This window comes from Parastagonospora nodorum, assembly GCF_000146915.1.
Source record: "Parastagonospora nodorum SN15 chromosome Unknown scaffold_5, whole genome shotgun sequence".
Taxonomy (NCBI): Eukaryota; Fungi; Ascomycota; class Dothideomycetes; order Pleosporales; family Phaeosphaeriaceae; genus Parastagonospora; species Parastagonospora nodorum.
The window spans coordinates 299,360-321,196 of NW_001884553.1; the positions used below are offsets into that span (position 1 = coordinate 299,360).

General features: G+C 52.0%; 11 protein-coding genes across 11 annotated transcripts; 7 read left to right on the forward strand and 4 right to left on the reverse strand.

Moving 5' to 3' along the window:
• Positions 1-926: 926 nt before the first annotated feature.
• SNOG_03481 (hypothetical protein) lies at positions 927-2,359 on the forward strand (the record flags this gene model as incomplete). Its single annotated transcript, XM_001793992.1, has 3 exons — positions 927-963; positions 1,073-1,271; positions 1,324-2,359. The coding sequence occupies 3 exons, from the start codon at positions 927-929 to the stop codon at positions 2,357-2,359; spliced, it is 1,272 nt and encodes a 423-aa protein (XP_001794044.1).
• Positions 2,360-2,537: 178 nt separating this feature from the next.
• Positions 2,538-7,407, reverse strand: SNOG_03483 (hypothetical protein; the record flags this gene model as incomplete). Its single annotated transcript, XM_001793993.1, has 9 exons — positions 2,538-3,373; positions 3,445-4,063; positions 4,229-4,523; positions 4,601-4,920; positions 4,976-5,174; positions 5,553-5,799; positions 6,270-6,429; positions 6,498-7,349; positions 7,402-7,407. 9 exons carry the CDS (start codon positions 7,405-7,407, stop codon positions 2,538-2,540), a joined length of 3,534 nt encoding a protein of 1,177 aa, XP_001794045.1.
• Positions 7,408-9,301: 1,894 nt separating this feature from the next.
• SNOG_03484 (hypothetical protein) lies at positions 9,302-9,850 on the forward strand (the record flags this gene model as incomplete). The annotated part of the gene is made up of 1 exon (XM_001793994.1): positions 9,302-9,850. One exon carries the CDS (start codon positions 9,302-9,304, stop codon positions 9,848-9,850), a length of 549 nt encoding a protein of 182 aa, XP_001794046.1.
• A 1,735-nt stretch (positions 9,851-11,585) lies between these two features.
• SNOG_03485 (hypothetical protein) lies at positions 11,586-13,325 on the reverse strand (the record flags this gene model as incomplete). Its single annotated transcript, XM_001793995.1, has 1 exon — positions 11,586-13,325. The coding sequence occupies one exon, from the start codon at positions 13,323-13,325 to the stop codon at positions 11,586-11,588; it is 1,740 nt and encodes a 579-aa protein (XP_001794047.1).
• A 335-nt stretch (positions 13,326-13,660) lies between these two features.
• On the reverse strand, positions 13,661-14,237 carry SNOG_03486 (hypothetical protein; the record flags this gene model as incomplete). The annotated part of the gene is made up of 2 exons (XM_001793996.1): positions 13,661-14,002; positions 14,055-14,237. 2 exons carry the CDS (start codon positions 14,235-14,237, stop codon positions 13,661-13,663), a joined length of 525 nt encoding a protein of 174 aa, XP_001794048.1.
• A 60-nt stretch (positions 14,238-14,297) lies between these two features.
• SNOG_03487 (hypothetical protein) lies at positions 14,298-14,469 on the forward strand (the record flags this gene model as incomplete). The annotated part of the gene is made up of 2 exons (XM_001793997.1): positions 14,298-14,356; positions 14,409-14,469. 2 exons carry the CDS (start codon positions 14,298-14,300, stop codon positions 14,467-14,469), a joined length of 120 nt encoding a protein of 39 aa, XP_001794049.1.
• Positions 14,470-15,517: 1,048 nt separating this feature from the next.
• SNOG_03488 (hypothetical protein) lies at positions 15,518-15,857 on the forward strand (the record flags this gene model as incomplete). Its single annotated transcript, XM_001793998.1, has 2 exons — positions 15,518-15,788; positions 15,823-15,857. The coding sequence occupies 2 exons, from the start codon at positions 15,518-15,520 to the stop codon at positions 15,855-15,857; spliced, it is 306 nt and encodes a 101-aa protein (XP_001794050.1).
• A 359-nt stretch (positions 15,858-16,216) lies between these two features.
• Positions 16,217-16,484, reverse strand: SNOG_03489 (hypothetical protein; the record flags this gene model as incomplete). The annotated part of the gene is made up of 2 exons (XM_001793999.1): positions 16,217-16,359; positions 16,424-16,484. The coding sequence occupies 2 exons, from the start codon at positions 16,482-16,484 to the stop codon at positions 16,217-16,219; spliced, it is 204 nt and encodes a 67-aa protein (XP_001794051.1).
• Positions 16,485-17,534: 1,050 nt separating this feature from the next.
• Positions 17,535-19,292, forward strand: SNOG_03490 (hypothetical protein; the record flags this gene model as incomplete). Its single annotated transcript, XM_001794000.1, has 1 exon — positions 17,535-19,292. The coding sequence occupies one exon, from the start codon at positions 17,535-17,537 to the stop codon at positions 19,290-19,292; it is 1,758 nt and encodes a 585-aa protein (XP_001794052.1).
• Positions 19,293-19,899: 607 nt separating this feature from the next.
• On the forward strand, positions 19,900-20,107 carry SNOG_03491 (hypothetical protein; the record flags this gene model as incomplete). Its single annotated transcript, XM_001794001.1, has 2 exons — positions 19,900-19,991; positions 20,029-20,107. The coding sequence occupies 2 exons, from the start codon at positions 19,900-19,902 to the stop codon at positions 20,105-20,107; spliced, it is 171 nt and encodes a 56-aa protein (XP_001794053.1).
• An 87-nt stretch (positions 20,108-20,194) lies between these two features.
• SNOG_03492 (hypothetical protein) lies at positions 20,195-21,307 on the forward strand (the record flags this gene model as incomplete). Its single annotated transcript, XM_001794002.1, has 1 exon — positions 20,195-21,307. One exon carries the CDS (start codon positions 20,195-20,197, stop codon positions 21,305-21,307), a length of 1,113 nt encoding a protein of 370 aa, XP_001794054.1.
• Between the last annotated feature and the right edge of the window lie 530 nt (positions 21,308-21,837).

The following is a 21,837-nucleotide window of genomic DNA, read 5'->3' on the forward strand; positions in this document are numbered from 1 at the left end:
GATCTGACAATCATGCAACAGGCGCGTTTCCGCCACAAAACCGCCAACACCACCGGGCGTAATATATCCCTGTTGAGGCTGGAAATTCGCCAGACGCTCCACCATAGCACCGCGCCTGTCTCAGAGGCTGGCTTCGCTTCTTGGCCTTTTCTTTCGCATGCTGTACTTGTTGCAATGTCTTCCTCTCTTTTGGCATCGTAGGGTGGACATGTCTTCAATCAAAACAGGATTTTGGATTAACTGGGGTATGATCTTGTTACCGTACCTTACTTGTAACACTACTGAACATAGCCAGAGCACGGCGCGATCGTAGGATCAACATTGACACTTCCGACTGTCTATGGATTGATACTTGTCTCCTTCCTTACCTTGTTTGTACAATTCTCCGGTGGTTGCTTTTGGCGAGCACTATGCTTCATACTACACCAAAGTCGATCAACGACAGCTGCGCGCGACGGCCTCTTCCATCAACAACAGATTATCCTTCGCAACGCAATCACAGCACCGAACGCATTATGGGGTCTTGGCAGATCTGCAGTGCTATGGAAGAGCAGAGCTGCAGCACCTTTCAGTCGATCCCTTCCCTTGCTCTTTGTTGCGGTCCTCCACATTGCTTGTTTTGCTGCCGCTGGTCTCTTGTCCTCGCAAATTGCGTCTACAGAAGCTGGCCAAGCACTCGTTGATAGCAAGGCTTGTGGATACCCGAGGAAGCTGGCAACACTCCGCACTGCATCTTCTAAGGATCTAAGCGACGTGGATTTGAATATCTTCAATGCACAAGTCTTGCAAGGACGATTTACAGTGTCCAAAAGCACCGCATACGTCAGCTCCTGTTATAACAACAATAATAGCGCGTCGGGAGACTGCAATCACTTCGTCAAACGAAATCTCATGGGGGAGAAGTCAAGTGCGGACATGCAGGCGTCATGTCCGTTTGGCGCCGATACGTGCTTGACGAAGGCTGTACGCTACGACTCGGGCCTCCTGAGCTCCAATAACGATGTTGGGATCAATTTACCCCCAACGAGTAGTGTCATGTTTCGCCGGGTTACAACTTGCGCACCGATCCAAGTAAACAAATACGCCACTGGTTGGGTGGACAACCTGCCAGAATCTTACGGCAGTAAGGCGAACACAAGTGTAAAGTTCTTTGAGTTTGGTAAGGGCGACACGGGTTGCACAGCTACAAGGCAGAATCAGACAACGGCGAAGACAACATTCTGCATCAGCCAATGGATGAAGGATTACCTGCCTGGAGCATATCATGTCACGTAAGTCGACTTCCTTGCGATTGCATCTTTACACAGCATAACGAGGTCATAGAGCCAACACTGCTTACGCGGAGAACGCCGATGCGAGCGATTTTGAGCCAATACCGGACTTCCAAGTGGCAGACGCAGATGTTATCTTAATCTCCATCTTCAACAAAGCTGTATACAAGGGCAAGGTCAGCGATCCGTTATTCGAAGCGCATGTACCTGTTGAGGGCAACAGCCAGTTCTACGCGCCTACAAACGAACTTGCAGTGCTTGGGTGCACCGAGCAATATCAATTCTGCCAGCCCATGACACAAAAGTGTACAAATCTCAGCGGACTCTATGCGGTCCTGAATGCTGTCAACCGAGGTGATATCGGACTTACAGGGCGCCAGCGATCCACGTTCTCCGTCGTATGGGAGGCAGCATGGGGCATGTCCATGCAATGGACAATCAGACTGATCAACGAGCGTGTGCTTCTAGCCCAGAACTGGGCTTTTACCGTAATCGCCTCAGGCTCGTCCGCACTCCCTCCAAACCAGTGGCAACAGGAATCGTCCAACTTGCACAACCTTAGTCTCGCCGTGTTCCAACATCGAATCAACCAATACGCCTCGCCTGAAAACTTCGAGTTATCGCCAGGAGTACGCGCAGACGCCAATCTCGATAGCCCAACGGACCCGAATCTTCTACAACTTTGCAAGAGCCAACGAGTATTGAGCCCGCGACACTACAGTGTCAGTGTGCTGGGAATGGCTATCATACTCTCTGTTGGTACGCTCCTCATCATTCTCGACCAGTCGGTGGAGTCGATCTGGTTCCGCTACTTCAATCCGCGCTGTGGGCTTGCAAAGATGGCCGAGTGGACGCAGACTGGCACAATGCAGCTACATAGGCAGACAGTCGAGGCTCGGGGCATTGGGCCATGGGATCGGAAGAACCATGACTTTCCGGTGATTGGATCGAAAGGAATGACCTTCATTGGACTAGGCGCTAGGGAAGAGATGATCGGGCAAACGAAAGACGACAACAAGACGCAATATGAGCTGATGGAGGAGGAGATATCGCTGGATGAGAGGAGTGCCCAGAGTAAGAAGTTCTAGAACACTATCCATGTAACTAGAAGAAAGGACGATCGCACTTTATAGTAATCCTCACGTCATTCGTGTGAGTAGTACATGAAGCAGCCAATGGTATTGAATGTCTACAATGATGACATCAACCTCATGTCTAACCAACCATTTTCTTGTTCCTTGTGTACAAAAACTTTATGATGTGGGCTTACTTGAGCTTGACCTTGAGCACGCCGCCCCAGGCTTCCAATGCGCTGTCCACGTATTCCTTCGCATAGTACTCGACGTCGTCATCGCTGAGTATAAGCTTCAACGCTTCTCCACTTGTGCCCCACCGGACCTGCGCCTTGATAGCCTTGATACCCCTGCTCTTAAGCAGAGCGATGTAGCTTGTCGCTATATCGCGGATGGCTGCGAACAGTATAGCGCCTTCCTCAGCAAGCTCATCGACGAACTTTGCAGGAATGATTTGCTTGAGTGGATGCGGTTTGCCTTTGCTCTTCACGACCTTATCCTTGAGTAGCTCCGTAAGCTTGTGGTTGGCACGACAGACCTCGAGGAAGCTGTAGCATAACATGAGCATATTCTCATGACACAGTCCCGGTTCGTCGACCGGATCCAGTGTGGTATCGCCCGGCATCCGAATCTTTTCGCAGCCTTTCCTTGCGCTCTTCAAGCGAGCCGACAGCGACAAGCAAAACGGAACGTCTTTTGCATGTAACTCCGGAAGGTGAACCGCGAACGCGAGCTTAGTGATGAACGCCCATATTTCCTGCGTGAATGTCTCTGCAAACACGCCATCCCGAATGCCACCACCCACATCGCCTTCGTTCCGTATGGTGTCGATGGGATCGAAATCGTCCACAGTAGCTTCTTGGTGAAGAAGCTGGCAGGCCTTCTCACGATTGAAATTGCAGTCATATATCCATTGTAAAGTGGGTATATGGTTGGGCACGATGAGGTCTACTAGTCTGTCGGGCTGAGAAGGATCCTCGAAATCAGGAAATACTTCAAAGTCTATGTTATCCGAAATCTCGGTGTACGCTATAGTTGTCAGCATGGATCTAATGAAGTGCGACAGCGTGTAAACATGTTCGTAGCAGCAAGCGGCTTACCTTTAAAGGGGAGTCGCGGAAGGTCTTCAACTGAATCCCCCCTGAGACGAGCCATCTTGCGACGCTCCGCCACACACAAGTGTTTTGTCAAGCTGGAGTTGAGTTTTCTCCTTAAGCCGATTGTATCGATCACTTGATCCCATCTGAAAGAAGATATGTCTGTCACCAGATAACTGTTCGTCTTCTTCTCCATCCTCTCTATTGTTGCAATAACTTTTGCCAATTCTGCATCGGCAGAGAAGCCCCCATACCCTTTGACTTCGAAAGGATGCGTGTGCGATATTCGTGAAAGCATAAACGGCGAAAGTGTATCCAGAAGCATCTCCTTGCATGTAGCATGGGTGTAGAGCTTGAAGGCGACCGTACCGAAACCGAGATTCAGATGCAATCTTGCCGCAAGGAGAGAGAATGTTCTGTTCTGTTTGTCTTTGTCCATCTCGACTTGGTGTCGTGCAAAAATGGTTGCTTGTAGCAAAATACGCGGGTTCACATGATCCTCGAGCTCGGAAGTCTTGTCTTCTGCACGCACATGTATTTGATGCATGTTGAGGAGTGTGTAGGTGACCAAGCAAGAGAATTCCGGGTCTTCGGGCCACATTTTTGAAGCTCTGATTGCCAGCTGTAAGACGTAATAGAGATATGTCCCGGCGTACTCTCGTAGCATTACGGCAAATAGATATTCAAACTTCAGCCACACGAGGTGTCGCCGTCGCCAGATGTCTAGAGTAGCCTGAGCTGAAGTTAGAAAAGGCGTAGTAGCAGTAAGGATATGATACAAACATACCTCGTGGCCTTCTCCACAGGACTCCGCTTCTGCAAGGTTCTTATCCACTTGTTCGCCCATGAAGCGCTGGAACTCCTTCAGCTCTTCGCGTGGAAGACGACATATCTTGGGTCTTAGGTCGTTGAAGCAGCTAGGTGTGCTCGAGAAGTCTTGGTAATATCTCTTGCAATCATCCAGCATGGACGTTCCGATCTGATCCCGCAACATAAGGTAAGTGAGTCGTAAAGGGCGATCTTTCGATTCAACTCCATCAGGAAAACATTCAGTAATCTTGTTGGCAATGAACTTTTGGGCGCTGAATCGTTAGTTAGACATGCTTTGCATATGAGACCCAATAGAGAAACTGACTCTTCTTCAGACCGTGTTGCATACACAGCATTCACCATTGCTCCCCACAAATCCCATCTCCAAGCACACAATTCCCAGAACTTGGACTTGGACGCGTGTAAGTTTAAGCGAATCTCGTCGATGGCTTCTACGCAGTGTTTCTCGAGTTGCTTCCATTCTTTGTGTTCCTGCAAGAGTTTGGTCATCAAAGCTGTGATGTCAGATCGATGACGATCGAAAAGGACTTTCTGTGCGGGAGAAGGATTGCTCCAAGCCTCTTGCAATTCCTTCAAGAACCCTTGCCCACCGAGAGTTTCGCCCATAAACCGAAGTTCGCGAATGGTGTTGACAGCAATGGCATCTTCCTGGATTGCATTAGCTCATACCTTACGCTGGCTTAAGTTCAATAAAACACAATACCGAAGGTGCTTGGTACGCTTCCAACATCAATTTCTTTGCGACCTGTTTCTTAATTTCACCATGCATGTCTTTTGCGCCACCTGAAAGAAACCTTTGCTTCGCTGCGAGCTGCCCCGCAATGATTTGCGAATAATGACACTGTTTCTTGTCCGATGGGTTCTCCCTGCTGTACTTGACGATGGCCTGGCATATCAGCACACTGTAAAACTCAAAGCGGCGTTAAACAACTCACAAGGCGCACATCTTCCCAGCAATCCTCTTGAATTGCCGTAGAAAACAGCAGATCCCAGAGTGATGCACGCTCTGATTTGTGTTTCATACGACTTGCTGTGGCTTGCCACGTTGCGAAGGCTTCGGTGCCCATCGTCGCTATGTGGTGGTCTTCGGTTTCTAGTCGACTAGCTGCAATAAACGTCTCGTACATATAGGCAAGTAGTTCAGTGTCCATGATAGGTTGTTGGTGAGCACGTTGAACGAAGGCCAATGTTTCTTTTGGACGGTCATGATTTAGTTGAAGCAATATATCCGCTTTCCATGTCTGTTCAAGCTTTAGTAAATCAACCCAATCTTCGCATACGAACTCACCAGAAGGTAGGGATTATTCGACTGCTTCTTGAGCGCCTTGTCCACGACCTGATTGGCGAACTTCGGTTTCGGATAGTCGCGTTGAGCTTTCGCAAGCTTGTCCCAGCTATTGTACGCCATGATGAGGTGTGTATCAAAAGCGAAGGTGCGCTGAGTACCACAAGGACTGCGAAATAAAAATTTGATGAGGCTGCGAATGAATAGTCGAGCGCGCAGCTCGGTTGCGATAGTGGGGATACCTGGGTAAGGTTGAGAAAACACGGAATGGGGTTTGGGCGGAAATTGTTAGCGAGGGGCGCGGCTGCACTTGCCCACAGTGCTTCGGGGAGAGCACTTGCACATAGCTTTCAGTGTGGTAAGCAAGTGAAGGCCTTTGGAAGATGCAAACATGCTACTCGAACTGTGATTGCGAATGTGAGGCTTGACCTTACAAACATTCGTCTTGACCATTATGGGCAAACTGCGGCAAAGGCATTGCAAGGGTGCACAACTTAACGACTGATCCGACCATTCGAATTATAACTTCCAAGGTTAGGACTACATATATGTACATGTGGTGTTACACGTCGTAGGGTCTTCTATGCCTCGCTTGGTAAAGGCGGGAACAAGACGCGCGCGTACCCTACGCCTAATTCTATCTCTGGCTCTCCATACTCTAAATCTGCACCGGGCTTGCACCATTCGAATGTTCTCCGATCAGGTCGCACACCCAGCTGATCCAGGAGCAAATTCGCTTTGTTTGGCATCCACGGCTGGAGCAGAATGCCAACCATGCGAAGTGCTTCAGCGGCCTCAAAGATGATTTTGTCTACGTCCTCGCCTGGCTCGCCCGGGCCAAATGGCAATATCTTAGCCCAAGGACTAGACGTCTGGAAAAAGAGGTTTGACTAGAATCTTTCAGTTAGAGAGGCGCCGCGCGGAGTAGCAATGTACTTACTCCTCGAACGAAATCTGCAAGAATCCGCACTGCCTTACGAGGATCGTTTAGTTGAAACGCCTGATCAACGTTGGAAGCAATAGTGGTGAGGCTATTCTTCCAGAACCTTGAGCCAGGGCCTTCTTGCCATTCCTCGGCAGGTCTGTTACCAACCCGTTCGACAGCGCCCTTCACACTCCACTTCTTGTTTCGCAACACACGGGAGGCCATGTTGCCCAATTGATTGAGCAAGAATTTGTTGTACAGCTGGATGATACGGATGTTGTCGTAGCTGGCATCGTCCTGGATACCACCCTCGTGGCCCATATAAAATCGCATGACGTCTGGACCAAATCTGTCGATGGCGTGGAAAGGATCAACCACCCTGCCCGTAGACTTGGACATCTTTGAACCTCCAAGGGTCCAGTGGGCATGGGTCAAAATGTGCTTAGGGAGCGGGAGACTAAGAGCCATCAAAAAGGCAGGCCAGTAGATGCAATGGAATCGAACGATGTCCTTTCCAATGACCTGGCAGTCTGCTGGCCAACCTCCCACAGTCTCGCGACCGGGAGCCCAAGGATACCCTGCTGCAGTGATGTAGTTTACCAGAGCATCCAGCCAAACGTATATGGTCTGAGTGTCGTCGCTGGGGACCCGGATGCCCCAGCTCAACCGCTCATAAGGTCGAGATATCGACAGATCCTCTAAGCCTGCTTCCACTGCCTGCACGACCTCCTTCATTCGGTGCTCGGGAGCTATCCACGTGGGGTTTGCCTTGTAGAAGTCAAGCAGCTTGTCGCGGAAAAATGACAGCCGAAAGTGGTAGTTCGTTTCTGAGGACCACTCGACCTCGCTTCCGGTTTCAATCGAGGTCTGCACATTGATCAGCCGGTGTCCTCAGGGATTTTGTTCTAACATAGCATACCATCATCTTGCGCCCAGTCGGTGGGTCGATATATGGCTGCACAGCTGACTGTGGGTAGAAAGCCTCATCCGTAACCGAGTACCAGCCCTCGTGCTTCTGCTCATAGATGAGGCCTTTCTCTTGCAGCAAGAACTACACGCTCATCAGCGGTTTGTTCAAGAGCTACGCTATGGGCCATACCCATGCATATTCCACTGCATCCTTGTGATTCGCGTCTGTCGTTCGTATGAAGTGATCGTTTGTGATCTCGGCCTTCTTCGCGAGTTCCTGTGAGGTATCAGTGGTCTGCTATGATTTAAGATGCGGTCAAAGGGCGTACTTTGAATATCCCGGCTCCTTTGTCGCAAAACGTTTTGGGGTCTGTGCCTGCTTTCTCTGATGCTCGTTGCACCTAATCATCCATCAGCGAAAGCCATGCAATTGCATCTCGAAGATAATAACCTTCAATCCATGCTCGTCCGTCCCAGTCAAGAGTATAGCTTTCTTCCCTTTCAGAACATGCCATCTTTTCATAATGTCCGAGAGGACCATGGTATACAGGTGGCCGACATGAGGGGCAGCGTTGACATAAAATATCGGCGTAGTGATATAGTAGGGCTTCTCGGAAGCTGGCTGGGTCGATATATATCGGTTACGATGGGTGCGAGCTTGACATGACGTGCAAACCCAGGGCGTTATCCTCGGTAAGCCGGACAGCGCGCGTCGAACTGTCGAAACAGCTGGATTGTGTAGCCGCGGGAACATACTTTCGTCGCGATCTCGCGGCGCAATGTCCAGCGCGAGAGCTTCAATTCCGAATGTACGCTAGTCCGAGGGCGGGCAAGCGGGTGGTGACTAAGCCCCAATCTCACTTCACGACCCGTCTATCTCTGTATGCCATGCCTCTCAATTGCCCTTGAGCCTGTTTCCTTATCCCCGCAGACTTCTCCTACCGTGCGCTGCCGTGCGTGCTGTTCCTTACATGAACCACTTGCGATAGTTTCTTTTCCTGCACCTATCTGTTCCCATGCTGTCCTGAACAAGGCATCGCAACGGGGAACAGCCTCGAATCGTAAGTAGAAGTCACTGGCTATTAGATCAGAACTTTATTGCAATCCAATGCCATCAGCCGTCCATGGTGCTATACGCAGTTGTGGGGATCGTCAGTGTATTCACGTGCGCCAGGCCTGGCCCCGCATACACCACATACTTCAAACCAACTGCAGTACATATGTCTCGAGCTATGTGTATGCCCTCCTTGCATAAGTCATGTACTCTCCAGTCATAATGCGCGCTCTCGATTGTGGCGGACAGAAGTGCTTAGGTTGGACCGGCGCCAAGGCTCACCTCGCTATTGATCCTATTCAGACCCAAATCGGGGAACTTCAACAACACGCCTTCACTTCACTTACCCGGCGAACAAACAGCGATCCCTTGTCGAATCCTCAAAGCGTATACAATATCTTTGTGTCTATCGCGAATTCCCGCTCCAAATGGAGGTCGGAAACGATCTGGATCAGTGCAGATTGTCGCCGCGTCGTCGTTTAAGAGTCTAGATGATCTTACAAGCCTGAATAGACCCCTGCTATTGGAACGATATCTTTGAGTGCTTCACCTTCACCTGACCGGGAAACTGCTTTATTGACCAAATCGTCCGGTGACCTCGCCATCTGCATCCCTATTGACACTCGGTACCCTTTATTGAGCCCATTGAGCACCCACGGGATGGAAGGTAGCTTATATAGATTTTCTTTATATTCTACCAAGGTCTTTTGAACATAAATACCTCCCATCATACCGCACTCTATCATATCATCGACTCAACACATCGACCACTCAGTCAATCATTTCAACAGTTTACAACTGTAATTCCCTTTCCAACTCATACCATTCGTTTGACGATACACCTCGATCCTTCATCATGAGGTTCAACGCAGTTATCGCCGCCTGCATTCTTGCGGTCACCGTCAGCGGTGCCGCTCTCCCTACCGAGGACGCTGCCATCACCGACGCGGCCACCATCACCACCACCGAAGCCGAGATCACCGAAGCCGAGATCATCAAAGCCGCTCCTGAGGAGGACGACTTCTTCGACGACGACGAGCAGTTTGAGAAGCGTGATGCCGCAAGTTGGAAGTACAACGGATGGCGCTACCGCCCCTACGGTCTCCCCGTTGGCAAGCGTGATGCCGATGCTGAGGCCGGCTGGCGCTACCGCCCCTACGGCCTCCCCGTGGGCAAGCGTGAGGCTGCTCCTGAGGCAGATGCTGAGGCAAAGTACAACGGCTGGAGATACCGCCCATACGGTCTCCCGGTTGGCAAGCGTGAGGCCGAGGCAAAGTACAACGGCTGGCGCTACAGGCCTTACGGCCTTCCCGTTGGCAAGCGTGAGGCTGAAGCTGATGCTTCCGCTGAGGCGAGGTACAACGGCTGGCGCTACAGGCCTTACGGCCTCCCCGTCGGCCGTTAAGTTCTCGACTTGAACGCAATGTGCTCTTGAGCTGATCGACTGCCGCCTCTTCTACTTGCCCGTCGGTGGGAACCTTTACTTCTCTTCTTCCATCCGCCTTCAACGATCAACGCCAGAACTTTGACAACATCTTCGTCTCGAACCTGGTGCTGGCGGACCTGTACATTTGTTACATCGCTCTCGTGCTCAGTCTTTGCATATGTGTTGGAACTCGAGCTGAGCTTGGCTGGTTGTCTCGTCCTGTGAGGGATGACTTGTCTCTTTTCTGTATATTTACCTCTCAATGAATGAGTCTTTCAACTATCGCCCCATGCTATCTCACCGTGACATCTTTTGCAACCACGAAAGCGAAATCAAAATCTACACGTGAAGTCAAAACCCCACCATTGCATATTGCATCAGCGGTCTTACCTCCAACACCTCCTTTCCTAGCTCCAGGTACCGTACGACATTCACCCTCCATCACCGTCTCTCCCGCTGTTACTTGCACGTTTTCCCTCGTCACATGCCACACGCCCCATCACGCGTCACCTAGACTATCGAACCCAATTTCCGAAAAAAACCACATCACACCGCAACCCATCACCAAGGACAATCTCCGATTTTGACAGCGGGTGTCTGCATTGTCGTGTCATGTGTGATGTGTTCTGGTACTAGACAGCTGTCAAGTCCGCGCCGGGTCACCTACCCCATACGGGCGGGCCAGCGTGTTCGTGGCATCAAACAATTTTGCGCATCACGATAATGCAGCGTCCGAGTCACTAAGTCGAGATATGTCCTGGGTCACTTGGCGATATACATTGCGACCTGCGATCGGAATCATGCGCTAAATCAGTGGCAGTAATTATCTACCCAAGCAGCTGGATGTCGCCCCAAACCCACCTCTCCCAAGAGTTTCGAATAAACTAACTGCACTGCCTAATCAACACCCAAACCTGTAAATTGGGGTTGCATATCGGTTACCGACGTGTTGGATCCCTTGGGTTTCGCAAGCGACAGCCTGACAAATAGTGCTGGCGTAAGCGACATTGGGGCTGTTTCTCAACGGTTTATGCAGGAACCTTAACTGCGCAGACGAGCAGGAAGGATGGGAAGTGAGCGGGATCGTTTCATGCGGAGGCGGAAATGCGGGATTAATATCGTGTGGTGTGTTACGGGGAGGGATGGGATGAGTTGGGAGGGTAAATTTGCGGGCTTTGGGTTGTGGAACGATTATGCTGGGAAGGGAAGTTTGTGTTGCGAGGATTTGTGGGTTCGTGTAACTATTAGCTGTGTAATACGTGACTGGTTGTATGCATGTGAGGCTGAGAAGAGACATCGCTTGCACATGCGAGATGGCACGTTTAACAGTGGAGAGAGGAGAGAAGTATTTTTGTAATGATCTCATTTCATTCATATGTGTACCTATATGTGTCCCAACCGACTCCCGAAACCTATTCCCAACCCAACCTAGACTACAGCTTTTCTTTGGTGTGGACAAAGAAGGTTCTCTGCTGCACCAAAGCGCAATGAGCGTGAGAATTAATTGCTAGCACCACGCATCCCCAACTTGATCCATTACCATGCCAAAAAATCTTCGTGTATTCCGTGTCGTCCCGAACCTTGCGGTTCTTCTTAGTGTCCAAGTCTTTAGATGTAGTGAAGGTTAAAAGATGCTGTGCTAGAGTAAAAATGAGAGATGCGAAGGCAGATATACAAAACTGATTAAGGGATACTGTAAAGGGTATAATGGCGATCATGAGCACTCCGGAGAGTGCAGTGCAAAAGAGAGGAGAATGGCAGTTGCAGGAAAGTCAAAAACGCCCGCTCGCTTGCTGAAAAAAAAAAACACAATGACCGAAAGGAAATAGAGGTTGGTACACGTGATCAAACGTCCATGCCGTTGACGTTGACCTCGTAGCCGTCGGCTTTTGGCTTTGAGGGCCTTGGCCAACATAAGCTCACGCATCCAGTCGATGCGCTCGTCACGGCCCTTGACAGCAAAGTGGTGAACCTTGCCATTGGGCATGACTTTCCTGATTGTCGCCCTTGCCTGGGCGCAGTAGGAACGAGCTGAGAACTCAAAGTTGGGCTGCGCAATCTGTTCTTTCTCCTTGTGGTGGCCAGCTGACAGCTTGAGGGCCTTGAACCTGGCAGAGAGCTTGTTGGACGCAAGTGACGAGCAGGCGACCGCGTAATCGTCCACGTCAATGGTCTGCAGAGCAGACGAGGAAGGGAGTTCGTTGGGATGCATGGCAAGCATTGTGCCCTGGAGGCGGAAGTGGTGGTCCTGCCACTCATGTCGCAACATCTTGGTGCGACGCTTCTTCATCCAGCCGTGATGGTTGACGCCCTTGTATGCGAAACCTCCCTTGGGCAGCGGAGGTACAGAGTCTGCAGCTTCGCCGTCAAATGACCTCGACGCTCCCTTGGTTGGGGATGACTTGGCACTGTCGTCAGAGAACTGTGTTCCGTGCAGGGTCTCGTCGTCCGAGTGGGCGACCTGTGGGCTGAACACCTGGTTCTCATTAAGCGCTGGCATGGGCAACGAGGGACGTCGTCGGTCGTGTCGCGAGCCACCCCTCTGGATTTGGATCTTGTACTGCATGTTGGGCGGCACGGACTGGCTTGTGTCACGAGACACAGGCTCGGTAGGAACGACCGTTACTGGAACATCCATCTCGGAGAATGGTGTACCGAATCGGTAGACACCGCCGGGAGAAGTCGTGCGACATGGAGAAAAGGCGGTGTCGGGTGCCACGTGCGAAGCTTGTGGGGCAAGATGGCGTGGGTTGCCATACGGTTGGGCAGATGCAGAGCGAGGTCCTGGGATTGTGAGCTTGGGCAAGGCTCTTGAGATTAGCATGCGGTGCTGGTACGAATTCTGGTGCGTGCATAGCATGGATTTGGTGAACTGAAGTGGTCGAAAGACCTTGTCGTATGCGCCGATGTCGATGCGGAGAACGCTGAAACCTCTGGGTTGTGCTGTTGCTGCCGGTATCACCAGGAATGGACGAGGTGGGAAAAGTTCCATCGGGGGGGTTGGGGGTGCTTCGATTGGTGTAGCACTGCTGTACGGTTGTTCCAGCCCTTGCAGCGAGAGGAACTGTCGTACATTGTCCTGCGGATCGCGCTTCTCTACTTCCTGGAGATCTTGCAAAGTAAAGTCAGGGAGCTGACTAGGACCCAGGAGATCGGACGATGCTACCACAGATGGAACGATCAGAGAAGGAGCGGACTCCGATGTAAGACGATGAACGTTCTCGACAGCCCGACCAGCTGTTTGCGCGTTACCAGGGTCTCCAGCAATGAAGATGTGGCCACCCTTTTCAGGTGAGATGGGAAATCCATGCTCTTGTTGAAGCCTAGCCAGTTGACGCTGCTGCTTCCTCCACTTTGCGCATCGTTCTCCTTTTGCGCACGTGTGCGGCTTGGGTAGCAATTGTTCGATGGCCACAATGGAGACCGAATGGGCAGGGGTGATGCCATCGTCCATTACGTGTCGCATCGGACGGCCTTGGGACTTGTCACGGTTTACTTGTTTCCTGTTCTTGCTCTTTGACCTACTTCTTGCCTCTGTGCAAGGACGATCTATATCTTCAAAGGGCGTAGGAATTGGGGCGGGTGCTACTGGAGATAACAGGCCATCAGCGTTGCGCAGAGAATCGATCTGATGCCACAGTTGGTGTCGCTTGCCCAAATGACTGGGATTTCTAGCTCTTTAAGATCATCGAAATTGCAGATCTAGTAGGACCGCGCCAGTGATGGTCGTGGGTGACGAACTTTGGTCGATAACATCATCCTCGAAGCCATTTTGATACATCCAAGTGGCTACATCGCGAGAGGGTCCCAACCACGCACTTCCGCGTTGTCCAGATGTGCTACAGCAAGGGCGATGTTGTTGTATTCGCGCTGAGGTACTACGGTCTCTGGGGTGGCCTCTCTGAAAGACGTCGGGAAACGCGATGGTGGCTCTTTCGGGAGGAGTGGCGACATTTGTAACGCATAGTCGAAGTCGTTCGAAGAAACCGACGCACGAAACAGATGTGGTCCCTTGGGACCTTCCACAGATTTTCGAGCATGCCAGTACGCAAACTGCGGCCGTATCTCATCAGCTGGTGTCTGGACTTCTTCGAAGGTTGAGATGGTTGTTTGACTTCGTCGGTTGTCGCTCTGTCCCACTGGTCAGCTCACAAAGTTTCGGTATAGTAATGGTCCAACGCACTGAAGATCCACTATACTCCTCGAATTCACTGTCGTCATCTTCGATATCGGTGTATGCAACGCTAATGTGGGAGACCGGGCGTTCGAGGGACGAGCGAGCTGTCAAAGCAGAGGAAAAGAACGATTGTGTCTTTGCCCTCTGAAACATCTCTACACCCGGCTCCAAAGGAGTAATTGGTGTCATGGCCTGCTACATGGAAGTGAGTACCAAGCTTACAGCTAATTCACAAAGTCAAAACTCACCATGATCACGGTACTGGTGCGCGCAAGCGCTCAAGGTCCGGGAATACCTGTCGTTCAGATGTTTGACGACGATTCTAAGAGGATATCCGTAGCATGGCAAATGTGTGTATAGTTGTCAAACGTTTCCAAAGAAAGGATCGGACGCAGCGGTGCTTTTACCAGAGCGCTTGTAAGTTGATAGCGGGGCTTTCCTGCTGCAATGTGATCTGGCGTCCACCATACATGTGGCGGGCTCACGCTGGAAGCGCTGGACTCGTAGGCGGGCGGGACGAAGTGCATGTGAAGGATCCCATTGGCTGCCGATAAGCACACTAAGAGTCTGAATCAAGCAATTTAGCTATCATTAGCATCTCCACGTTAGGGTCTGCAAGGGTCTATGCATGGGTACGTAGTGCACGGCTTTCACACCGTTTTGACCGCGCTGCATATGATCTAAGAAGCTACTTCGGGAGGCGATCATCGTGTGCCTTGAAAGGAGCCTCGAAGCTGCGCAGATCCAACCAGTCCACCTTATGCACGGCGCAGCTTTCGATTCGCTGGGATCCCCTGAGGCGCAATGAAATTCGCAATGGTACACATTGGAGTCTTTCGAGTCGCATGAAGAAGACTACTGGTTAAGCGTGACTGTCCAGGTTCTTCCCTGCCCGTGGTGGTTGGGCTTCAATGATAGTTTGGTTGATGAGTGGACGGGTATACCGTGTCCGTGCGAACTTAGACTCGGGCGGGAGCATCGAGGCTGGACTCCACTCCAGGGCTCAGGCCGAGAAAGCAGCATTGCACGCCCCTACCACAGTACATAGCACATAGGCACAATTATCGTTGGGACCCACGGCGCACGTTGGTCAAGGGTATCTACAGCGCTCGTCACATCTCGTGCTCCTGGAGAATGCTAAGACCCGTCGCGCGATGCTCCCGGCCATCGTCATATGGTAAAAGCTTCCAGCTCGACGGTCCAGCTGCGCAGAACAGACCATGTCGCACCGAGCTTCAACTACAACCACGAGGCTTCTCGTGCTTCTGCGGACCCGAAACCCGTGACCGAATGCAAATGCGACCCTATCCGGTTCCTGGGTTCGAAGACCACCGACCTTGTGACTCCTAGGTGGATCGGTCGCTCTAGGCGTAAAACCTGGAGGCGAATCAGGTGGTCAGGATGCCTTGTTACACGATTAACGACTCTTACACCGCAACTCATTCCTCGTACTGCCCCGGGATGCAAAAATGCTTCCTTGTAGGAAGCTCGTTGCTCCGCTTCAACGCTCGCATGTCACAATCCGTCGCGAGCCGCATCAACAGCGTGCCCAGGTGACGTGGTCATGCCGACATGCCGGTGGAGCACGAGAACTGCTTCTTCTCTTGGATGCCGAAGAGAAATTGCGCCGGCAAAACGACATGGCTATCAAAAGGATGTCAAGAATCGCAATATCAAATTTCGCATCTAGTGCGCTCGTCAAGCTCAACAGCTCCAGAGCATCGGACACGGCTCCCGCGGGTACATAGTAGCAGCATAAACTTCACGTTGTCAGGTGAGATGGATCCTAGCCGAGAAGATGCCGTGTAAGGTCAAGGACATGTCCCATTTGTGGACTACGAAGTATTGGTCTCTGGCTGCCGGTACCCAATGACCGTTGCGCATCGAGCTCCACGACTGCGAGGTTAATTATGGACCATTTTCTCGAGGACCGAAGGTAAATTTGCGAGCTATAAAAGGACCAACCAACACTTTCTAGATACCCATGTCGAGATGGCCAAGGCGCCCCGCAGTGTACACTAGCACTTTGACCACGTTCATTGGATCGCGCACAAAGCTTATCACGCAAGGGCTCACCACTCAGCGTGTGATGCCACGCTTCAAGCTCGCTTCTGCATGTGCACGCCAGCCCGCCCAGTCGAAAAGCGTGTGCAGCTCGGAAGTCCTGGTCAACCGACCTGCCCCGTTCGGTCCATCATGCGGTTCTTCCTCGCCCGCCTCGTTAGCTCTTTCCACCAGTGGAAATGTGCACGACAGTTCTCGACTGTGAATTGGGCCTTCTCTAGCTTGCCCCGTTGTCCACGGTACTTGGCTAAAGTACCTGTAGTACAAGCGAATGGACCGAAGCTGCGCACACAGCCCGTCCTACGACTCACCGTGTGACCCTCGTGTCGAAGCTGTTGAAGAGACGAGATTCGTGTGGTCAAACGCCCACATATCTGGATGCAGAATCACCTCTCCATACCTTACCTTGGCATACGCCTCAGCGATCTGCATGTGCACACGGACAGACCACCAACAACGTTCGGGACGGCCAGTTATCGAGCCGCTGCAAGTGTTTCCTAGGCTGTTCTTGGATACATCGGATGGTGACGAGGTTGGGGCGGAAGCAGATCAAGGCACGTCCAATGTCACCATCCAGCATGGGCCCTGCTGTGTCTAGCACTAAAAGAGTCGATTAACCTGCTAAAGGTGTTGCGGGGCGCACAGATCGATAGCCGTACAGATATGTATGCGTTGTGGAGCCATGCCCACGATTGGCTCTGGTCTGGCGGTTAAGTGAGCAGCAGCCCCCAAAATAGCCATAATCAAAAATGACCCCAAAAGTCACCTCTCGGCTGCAGGGTAATCCCGCTACGGCCAATCACGCAGTGTAGCCATGCACCATGGCGTTCATTCTCGTTGGACTACCACCCGGTCTAGCAGTACGTACTCCAAGAATAGCTCGAGCGAAGTGTGCTAAGTCTGTACCGTTTTGGCAGATATAAGGTACTTTGCTCGCCCACCTTGGGCTCTATCATTACGACAAGGCAAATTTGGCTCTCTTCTCTCATTCACATTAATCTCGCTGGTCGAGCTAACCTTTAATCGAGCCCGCCATCCTTGTCCTTCCCGTCTTTTGCATTGGTCGTTATTGCCGTGTTTACTAGCTTCTTTCATCTACCACATCTCTGGATCCGAGTACTTCAAGTGTCCATGTCCTCCTCAACCGCACCCACATCAACTGGCAAACAGTCCACATCCATGGTGGGAACAACAAACGCTGCCAACTCAGCTAAGCAAGCTGCCGCGAAAATGCATCGTCGCTCAAGAACAGGTACCCTTTAGTCCTAAATCTCTCATGCAGGGATCCCGCGCTTTGACATGTAGCTAACGGGAAGCGCAGGGTGCTTTACATGCCGCCTACGACGGAAGAAGTGCGATGAAGGAAAGTCTTCCTGCCGCGCCTGCAAACATCTCGGTCTCAAGTGCGAATACAAGCGACCAATGTGGTGGAGCAACAATGAGCAGAGGCGAAACCAAAAGGAGGTGATTAAGAACATCATCAAGCGCACCAAGCTCAACGAGAAGAGCGCACAAGGCGTCACAATAGGCACAAACACCCCACCAAGCCTGTGCCACTCAATGCAAACAGCCGATACCTTCTCAGACGGCATCACATGCACTCGTGCGCCTTCAGTGGATTCGCAAAACTCGCTGGACTACAACTTCAACACTTCGACGCCAGACTTCTACAACGCTGCGATGCCTCCCCCAATGTTCGCGCCTTCCTTCCCACACCCTGGGCAGTTTGCGCCATTCGAGATCGACATCAAGACCGAGAGCCAGATGTTCATCAACGACATCCCAACTCGCCGAGACTCAACCATCTCGACCTTCAGTCATTACCAGACCCCACCAGCTGTCGGAGGATACGCAACAGACAACTGGGTCCAACAAGACTACTTCGAGAGCCACCGTGAGTCCTTCGCAGAGGAGCCACTCGAGATTCCATTCTTTGACTACACCAACCACGGATCGTTCAGTCCATCGCACAATCCTGTTGTGCAAGTTGACGCTTGCGATCAACATCTCCTTTCTCACTTTGTCGACAACGTCTTGCCCTTGATATACCCCGTCCTCGAGGCCAACCAGCCTGGTTCAGCACGCGCGGATGTCATCATGCCTGCGCTGGAAATTAACAAAGCCTATCAGCATTGCTGCCTGAGCGTCGCCGCTCTGCACATGAAGACGACACTCGGACTACAAGGACAGATCGACCAAGATGTCCTGCGCAACCGATACGCCGGTGTCGAACAGCTCACCATGTCTCTTTACAGCGACAGCTTGCACGCACAGACTCTCGAGGCTACTCTCGGTATGATCTTCATGCCCTGCTCAGTTGGGCGCATCGACGATGGCCTTCAAGATATTCCGTGGCACCAGCATTTCCTGGCAGTTCAGAGTTTGATCCACAAGCTTGACCTTCCAAACCAGATGGTGTCAATGAACGGAACTGCGCACTCGCAGCCTCCCTTCAACATGACCTTGGCTGCCTGGATCGACATCCTCGGTGCAACGATGCTGGGCAAGACTCCATCCTTTGCCGATACCTACCGTGAGCAGCTTATTGCAGACGCTCCCTCTGGCCTGGCAGAGCTCATGGGCTGTGAAGACCGGATCATGTACTTGATTTCAGAGATTGCCTGCCTTGAGGCACTGAAGCTCGAGAACATGGACCAGTCACAACTGTGCCAACACATCCAGCTCCTTGGTGAGCAAATCAGCCTGACGGAGCCGCCCCATGGTTCGCTCAACTCGGCCATTTCCTCAACTGGCGACCTTCTCCCAAGGCAGCTTCGCAAGAACATGACTGCGGTTTTCCGCCTTGCGGCCCGCATCTACTTGTGCAGTCTCGTTCCTGGCTTCGACCGCACACAGCAAAGCAGCATCAACTTGGTGAACGCCTTCTGCAAGGCCATGGAGTACATTCCTGTTGGACCCAACGGCTTCGACCGCTCCCTCGTCTGGCCACTTCTTGTGGCCGGATCAGTTGCACTCCCAGACTCGCCTTTCCGCACCATGTTCTCTCAGCGCGCCAACCAAATGGGCGAGACCGCAGAGTTTGGTTCTTTCGGAAGAGTCAAGGAACTCCTCAGCGAAGTCTGGAGTGTCAACGACAACAACCTCGCAAAGGGTATCATTCAGAGTGTCCACTGGCGGGACACGATGCTCCAGAAGGGCTGGGACTTCTTGTTGATATGAAGTGTCAGCTCAGCTGCTGGAAAAGCATCCTGGTCTGTTTGGCCATCTTTGCGGCCACCTTCTTTCAAACGCGCCAACAGCGCTTTCCTTTTTCTTGCACATATTATCATCGCGATCGCATTATACCCATTTTGTAATTTCGGCATCATCATCAGCATCTGCACGGCGCAGTAGCATGGCGTAGGAGGAACATCATGATCACGGCTGGACTCGGTGCTTGCTCTCCCCTGGCAGCGCCTGGAACTGAAAAGGGGGCAATGGGAACGCTAGTGCAGCACCCATTCTACATTGTATAGTAATTAGGGGGCCAAGTATGAGCTTGATAGCTCCAGAAGAATTCAAGATGAAACGGGCGAGACGCTCGCAACCAACAACGCCTTCTTTGTGCATCATGCAGATGTGATTGGCTAACACGGGGTGAGGCTACCACGACTGGCGCTGACAAACTCTCTCCGGCCAGCGATGAGCCTGGCACTAATTTTAGCAGCAACATCAAATGCAGGCGAAGCAGACAGAGTCTCGACTGTGCCGCAAACAACGTCGACTCGGCAAGGCATTCCATCAGAGTTGGGGTTGACAGCGGGATGTGAGGGGAACACAGCCACAAATGACTGGTCTCGCCGCACTGGACAATTCGAAGACAGTACGCATAGCTTCAGGCTATTGGGTTCTTACCCTTCCGAGCTTCGGTTGCACACGGTATGTATGTTCATTCACACGTGCTAAAGTGCTGTAGTTCGAAATTGAGTTCTGCCATAGCGGAAGCCGTCGCTCACGGGCCGCATACGACTGCCAATTTGCGTGTTCCTGATTAACCTTGCGCCTAGACATCATACCCGCCCCCACCCTTTTGTACACGCGGCGACGCCAGTAACGCGCTTTCGACATCATTTCACACCGCAATGGCCAACATTCCGTTCACAGCTGTAGACACGGCCACGAGGGTTCCAGTGAAGGACGAGGTCGAATCTCCTAGCATTTCCAGCACAAATGCGCTCGCCCGCTACGAGTACGAAGCCGGCCATGCCAACGCTACAGAGGGTACCAAGATCCTGATGGTGGAATGGGAAGACGACGACACAACGCGCGGGGTTCGCGGGGACTGGCATATATCATGGGAAGGCAGCACCAGAGTCTTGCCTGCCAACGATCAACCCGCCAACGATGTGAATCGCATGTACTTCCTGCTACCACCTGGCGTGGCTGTACCCACAATAGTGTCACTTTCCCTCCGGCCTGAGGACAAGACCAAGCCACCTGTTGTCTGGCAGACGAACCCATTGCCTGCCCTGTTCCCTCCTGAATTAGGAGCGTCAGCACGGGCAGCAGGAAAGAAGGGCGTACTCCACACCATCTGGGCGAAGAAGCGATTACAAGTCCTGCAGAAAGAAATCGACGCAGAGTCACGCAACAATATCGAAGGCATCGGATTACAAATGGCAGTGGACGAGAAAGAGTGGATCGAACAGACCTTTGGTGTCAACGCACGCCCGGCCGGCCTCAGTCTCTCGCTAACAGAGCCGTCAATAGCTGGTCCAACAAGTCCAAGGTCGCCCGGCGGAGGCCGACTGATGGAGAAGCTCGCTGGCTTGAAGCTGAGCACAAATGAGAAGGACTTGACGCCCGGCGGTAGCATGCCACAGTCGAATCCCCTCTCACCCGAATCGTCGGACATTGCGGTCTCATCCTTCGCTGTGTTCAAAGGCGCGAACCCGTCTGCACTCGCAGCGAAAGCACCACAGCAACCGGTGGCGCCGAGGAGAGTAGCTGCTGCGATTCCACCGCCTTCGATCATTGCGCAACAGAGTTCTGGCATGGGTTCGCTCAACGCATTGTCTGGGCCAGCGCCCGTGTTTCAGTCTCGTGGCCCAGTATCGACGGAGGAGGATGACGATAACGACGATGGATTGTTTGCTCTTCCGATCAGCCCGCGCAGTCCGGAGGTTGGCAAGAGCCCCTTCTCGTTCGGCGGGAATGATACAGTGAAGTTCTTGAAGGAAGAGAGCGCTGCTTGAGGTATGCCGGGGAGGACGTTTAATGACTACTGGAGTTTCAAGGGCGGTTGGTTGTTCAAGTGTGGGTTTTTAGCAATAAGTAGACGCCTGTTGATGAGTGATACCTGGGCTGCTTGCAGCCCGATAGAAAGTGTAAAGCCACAGCCGTATGCAAGAATGAAGATGATTTATCATGATGTCAAAGTTTGCTATGTATTGGTGGACAGAACCGCAAAAGCGTGACGAAACCGTCTTAGCACGTGCAAACCAGTTGCGGGTGCTTGCTCTGGCTGCCGGTAGATGTCCACAGAGCCTGTACTTGAGCACTGATCGAACAGCAAGGCACGATACAGTGCGACATGGCTGTCAAGTACGGCAGTAGCCTATCATCTTACCCCTTAAGCTATGTAGAAGAACGATTTGAAGCTGATCATGAAGAGGGTCTTCGCCTTCCGCTGTGAACGAGCTTCGCTGAGCGGCAGTCACGTGGGATTGTGGTGGTGGCCTAAGCGGACTAGAGCGGAAAGTGGACCGCAACACGCCCGGTCTCC